Below are 6409 nucleotides of genomic sequence, written 5' to 3' on the forward strand. Positions count from 1 at the left end.
GATGGCTGGGATGCTATTGAACTAGACTAGAAGGTTACTGTAATTTTTTTTTGTACTGTCCTAGGTGTTTTAATGTGAAACCCATGGGTATACCCTTGACAAGTAGTACCCAGGGTGTCTATCTCTTCTACCTGCTACTAGTATCAAACCCATACCCTTTGTGCAGGTATATTGCTGGGTCTGGGTCTGGGTATGTGCTCAAATACCCGGGGGTTTACCTATGCACTTGCCTAGTTATACATGGCTTGATATGACTTTATAAAGAAAACCTTTCCTATATATGACAATATCTTCGGTTCACGATTCCTCTGATGGTAGTGTCTGGGGTCCTGGCTCAGGGTGCCACTTAGTGTGAGACTCAGAGGCGATCCAACATTGGTCTTATAATCCGTAAGCCCAACATTTGCTGGTGCATAGCGTCTTAACTCCCTTTTGCTTCCATGTCAATGAAGTCCGCAACCCACAATACGTTCACAACGAACAAGAAATTAAATGATCCGGAAGAGCTAGGACCTATACCGTCATCTAATTCCCAAACAGCTTGTTCACAATCAGGCCCTCCGGATGGCGGGTTTCAGGCCTGGGGGACTGTTTTTGGGTGGTAAGCCACGTCTCAAATGATACCCGTATGTTGTGTGTCTAAAAATCACGACGATGTCTAGTTTCCTCATGCAATTTTGTTGTTTCGGGTTGGTTCTCTCCGTTCGTTCGAGATATATCAGTCAATAGCACTTGAGCAGATATATATCGTCTTTTGGAGTTTATCAAGGTATGCAGCAGTCGCACGATTATATATATCTAAAGGTGATACACGACCTCGTAAGATTATTACACACGAATTTATCTGACCAACTATCCACCATCTACAATATCGTAAGTGAATATGCTTTTGCTCTGCAAATTTTGGTCTCAGTCAGTGTCAGATGGATTGGTGCACTGGTCTCGTTCCTCGCAGACAATGTCACGTTGATCTCAGGTCCGCTGTACGACAGAGGGTGGTTGTAAGTTTCAACTTTCCATAACATTCATAGTCGGTTGTTTATCACGCTGATTACCATTAGCTATCATTTGGTGATCGTGGGGTCGTTGCTCCAATCACTGTCCTTGTTTGCGTTATCCTTTGCTAAGCCTGGTCAGTTTTACATGGTGAGCAGCCACGGTAACTACTGTAGGAAGGCTACCTATATGTGGTGACTAGATCTTCATGGTTCAAGGTGTCCTTTCTGGGATTGGGATAGGCATAATGTATGGTCCCTCCTTGGCGATCGTCTCTCAGCACTTCTCCAGAAGACGCACGCTGGTTATGTCTCTCGTCACATCCGGCACACCACTTGGTTCCATGATTCATCCGATCATGCTCAATCACCTTTTGAATGGTACTGTTGGCTTTGCAAGAGGGGTTCGCGCTAGTGCGGGCTTTGTCAGTGCTCTGTTATTGATCGCCTGTTTGTTCATGCGCACAAGAGAACTGCCTGTACCGAGTGTCAGTTATACCGCAATGGCGCGAAAATGCTCTCGCGAGGTTCTCTTCATCCTCATGACCGTTGGGTAGGTTCTCTTTGGCATCCATATAAACCAACTCAAAGTCTTTGGAGCTGATTACGCCTAGGTTCCTGCTGTGTCAGACCAGCTATTACTTCCCCATATTCTACTTACAGCTGGATTCTATCAAGCATGGGATCGATGTACATTTTTCGTTCTACTCCGTACGTTCGATATTTTATCCTCCGTCGTCGACTCTTAACCTGATTTAGTTTGTGATCACGAATGCTGCTTGTGTCACCGGCCGCTGCACGGCAGGAATGATTGCAACGTATACAGGGGTGTTGAACTTCACGATTGCATGCGCTGTCGCATGCAGTGCCATTATAATGTCCATGATAGCTCTGAGTGACGTGGCCAGTGTGGTTGTGTTAGGACTTGCATACGGCTACTTTTCTGGTGTCTGTATGTATCACACTGCAGCTCGTGTAATTCCTGGCACTGACTTTCCAAGGCAGCGCGCTGATAGTCCCATTAGTGACTGAATTCACGCCCGATTTGTCTGAGCTAGGGTTGGCTCCCCCCACATTTGCATTCTGGTGATGTTGACCCTCCTCATATGCAGAGCGCGAATGGGCATATGTTTTGCCATCATTTGTATGTAATATCTAACACTGTCTCGGAACTCTTGACAATGCGCGAATGATCAGCTTTTAGTGGATTACTCAGTAAGTAGTTACTTTCCGGTCTGTATCCACTATCGAACTAATGTTTTCAGGCGGCCCAATATCAGGCGCTTTGCTCGGTTCTCAATATAGGTGGTGGATACCGTCGCTCTTCAGTGGGGTGAGTATTTCACATTGTTCCTGCACTTGCACAAGCCTTGTGCTAACATTTGCATTTAGCTCATCTCCCTCGTCGGAAGTTCGATGTTCGTGGTGATGCGCCTGATGATATACCGCCGAGGAATAAACGGACACCATCCGTAGCTGGTAGGGACACGTGAACCACTTGTTCCGTTGGATTCTGTCGAGGCCGGTATTCACTCGTGCTGGATTACATGTGACTTATTGGAAATATGTGTATCAACTGTTCCGGATTTTGGATTTTCTTTCCTTCAAGCCCACTGTCAACCACGCAAGCCGAACAGCTGACTATTTAAATTTCCCTAATCAAGCCCGGAATCGAACAGCAGCAACGTCCACGTGGACCCCCTATACAGCTTCAAAAGATACTTCAGAATTTCTTCGATGGGTACGGGTTCGGCAATTCTACCTCCCAGACAGATAGTTCCAGCGAAATGCATGAGCGAAGGATTCGTTAACGTGTTGTACATCTCCGACGACCGACCTGATAATTATCATCAGCGTCCCACCCAGAAACGGGTTGATGAACTTCCCAAGTTCGTGGGCAGGGAGGCGCAGTGGTGGGTAGGCCGTTTGCCAGGAAGCTTCTTCGATTGATGAGTGATTGAATCTGTGGAGGATCAATCGCAGAGCTTGGACTGGGCGACTAGTCGCAACAGGGAGCAAACTCAATATAGCGTGGAGTCCTGGTTCTGTCAGATAGGCAGGAAATTGCGCCCTTGCAGTTGATGCAGGCGGGGTACATAGATACGTACTTTCCATTGGCCACTACGAAGCTGTACCTATTCAAGTTCTCTTTGCTCGGCCGGAGAGCTCTTGAATAGGCCCAACACGTGGTAGAATTTTCAGCGCCTGATCATGGTCTTTCTCGCGCGGCGACCCTTACTGATGATTGTGAACGTCAAAATCGAAAACACACCTATAGCTCCCTCCTTCTGCTTTCTACTTTCAATTTGTTTCTCAACAACGCTCGACGGTCTAGATAAACACCGTGCAAGCGGGAAAATTGTTCCAAGCTATTTTTCCAGTCACATCGTAAGTATCTTGAATCAGTTCTTGATTTTATTCATTATTGTCCAAGTAGGCCATATGCATATGATGAGGGCAGAATCGCCGTAGCTTGAACCTGTAGATTGAAAGTGTATGTGCACACGATAGCCATTGAAAATTTTCAAGTCACCTTACTTGAAAGCGAAGTGAATGGATGGTGCAAGGCCCGTTATTGTATTGTGTGTGCCGTTCCGGGTGGTTGGTGTCAAATTTGATAGTGATGCTCCTGCTCTATGCTCATGCCAAAAACAGTACGAGGACCGTGTCATGGTACACTGTTTTTCTCGGACTCGTTCTGTGTTGAACTTCCACGCGATGGGAAGGGAACTGAGGACACTGCTAGCGCTGTTTTATTTGTAGTATACGTCACAAACTTACATCACTACGTGACTATGGGCAGCATACAGTCGGAACCCTAAAGAAATATCAGTGCTCCTATTCACAAGTGTTTGGCGGGTCTCCTTCCTGGCTTCCGACTCAGTTTACGAGCCTGGACCCCTCGGTCTGAGTCTGAGTTATTTTACCTCCATTCCCATGAATAAATCCTACGCCTTCGCACACCTCCCACACAGCCGGCACATGACGAGGCGACTTCAGCAGGCACTACCTCGTCTACATCTGGCGCTTCTTCGGCGCAATCATAGCACAGGCTCACGCGGCGACACGTCTTGCACTGGTCAATGTAGTAGCAAGTGATGCAAAATGGCCGGTCGCAGCGCGGGCATCGGATGATGATGCCTCCCCCATTCAGCACAGAGATCGCAAGCCACACTCTTTTGCACAAACACGTCACGCCACAGCTCGCGCATTCCGGGCCAGATCTGAACAGGACCAACATGTACGGTTGGAGCAGGCCCGCCGCCGGGTAGTTCGCATTCTAAACAAGACTTAGGCTTTGGGAGGGTGGAACGCGGGTCCATGATGGCGTAGGGCGACCATAGACAGGACGGGAGTGTGGGCTGGTTGTCCCCGTAAGAAAGATTGGGACTCGAATGCCAACAGGACGACCCTAGTACATGATAGCTGATTGCTCTTCGCGCAGCACCAGGAGTTGCACCCTAGACACCTGTTCCATCCGCTTAGAATCCTGATGCCGAGCATGGGAGACATAGCACTTCCTCTGTATAGTGATGCCACCGTGCGAGTGGGGGTTCGGAAGATCCACGGCAATCACGCGACCTCGCACGATGCAACCTGACAGCTGTTTGCAGCGGATAAGATCGGAGGCACATATAGAGCACTTCCAGAAGGCTGGTGGTAATCTAGTCTGTGCCACCAGGAGGCTGTTGCTGTGAAACACGCTGGTGATATCTCTACCGCAGTCAATTCGTCATAATAACGTAAGAACACAAATCAATACTTACCTCCACTTGCAGCTGTTTCCATATCCTGCGTGCAAAGTAACTCTCCGTCATTGTGTCCCACTGGCGAGAGCATACATCGGACCTCGCCAGAGCAAACTCATATATGTCCATGATGACCGGCGTGAGCTCACTAGGGATGGGAATGCAAACATTACGCCAATTATCTTGGATCTGCATGTCACAAAATATGACAGAAAAGCGATTTACACATATGACAAGGCTCGATAGGCCTGGGGGTCCTGTGTTTTCTTCTGAGAATGCATATTTGATTGTCAAGGGTTGTGATGATATATCGTCGATTGTGGAGGGCTCCTCTGATGGGTACAACATGTGGTAGGCAGTTTTCATGACCCGAAATACATTCATCTGCATTGGATGGGTATATTGTTTCTCATTCTGAGAGAAGATTGTCCATGTAGGCATGCAGAGTAGGCCTATGGATAGACGATGCAAGTTGAGTGGACCGTCAGGATGGAGACAGAAATTATTAATTTAATATTATCACTGTCGCATGTCACATGTTACAAATCACACTTAACTCAGCGTGATTTTCAAGGACAAGGACATCATGATCATCTTCAAGTTGGACATTAAATATTATGTAAATGCGCTAAGCTCCCAACAGTATGTTTTCTCGGATTATGGAGGTGGGCGCAAACACAACTTTGACTGACTCCCTCAGTCACGCTTACCGGCAACCGTACCATTTACCAGTACCTCCGACTCCGAGTCTCCCCGGGATAAATCTCTGTCTTTGAATGTGCCACAATTAGCGCCTTCTGATGATGACTTTCAGCTCCCAGGCCATACCGGAATATCATCCATTCTGATATATCATGAAATGGATTTCCTTTCAATTTTCAAAATCATGACCCTTCAACCATCCTTCGATACCGGATTTGACTACCAATGCTAGGAGTGGTTGGTACGAGCAGTGTCATCACAATTCGTCTTAATCGGAGCTTACTCTACATCTTCATCAGCCAATAGCCAACTCACCTGTGACCAAGTTAGAGCCCCCTTACCATGCGTTCTCTAAGAAAATAGCAAAGTAGGGAATATGAGTCAGGCTTACTCACTAGGTTGAAACTCTGTCACGTCGGGAAAACCATGATACAGAATTCCTTGCGACACCTGAACCAACTAAATAAAGCACCATAGTCGAGTTATCAATTGGTGGGAAAGCACTAGTCAAGTGGGTAATCTATCGGCGGACCAACTGATAACTGATGAATTGTTCACACCGCAGCCTTCTGTTGCTCATGTACTATCACGCGACGCTAGTTGAGAGTTATCTTGGTCATTTCCAGGCCGAGCTTTAAGGACACCGGTTTCATTATATCTCCACACTTGACTATATTCACGTTCACTATCTCCTGCTGTACCGACATGATTTCAGGGGACCTTTATGCGATCTCTGCTAACTGGCTCAAAAGCCTAGAGGTTGCGTCGTCCACCGGAGATTCTACTTCATTTGTGAGCCATTTCCTTTCGGATGGGTGGTTCAGAGGTCGGTGCTTGTCCAAGAAACTAAGGCGTACTCACGAGTGTTCTCTCTCTTAGATCTTCTATGTTTTTCTTGGAATTTTAGGACGCTATCAGGTTCGGAAACAAATACACGGATTCTCTCGGATGGTGGTTGATGGA

General features: G+C 47.1%; 1 protein-coding gene across 1 annotated transcript; it reads left to right on the plus strand.

Annotated features, from left to right (window-relative positions):
* The first annotated feature begins 3025 nt into the window (after positions 1-3025).
* BJ212DRAFT_1041256 (uncharacterized protein) lies at positions 3026-3508 on the plus strand. The gene has a single exon (XM_041328913.1). It carries the CDS (start codon positions 3207-3209, stop codon positions 3465-3467), a length of 261 nt encoding a protein of 86 aa, XP_041186232.1. The 5' UTR covers positions 3026-3206; the 3' UTR covers positions 3468-3508.
* Positions 3509-6409: the final 2901 nt, after the last annotated feature.

Source organism: Suillus subaureus (genome assembly GCF_016647635.1).
Source record: "Suillus subaureus strain MN1 chromosome Unknown BJ212scaffold_82, whole genome shotgun sequence".
NCBI classification, from domain to species: Eukaryota; Fungi; Basidiomycota; class Agaricomycetes; order Boletales; family Suillaceae; genus Suillus; species Suillus subaureus.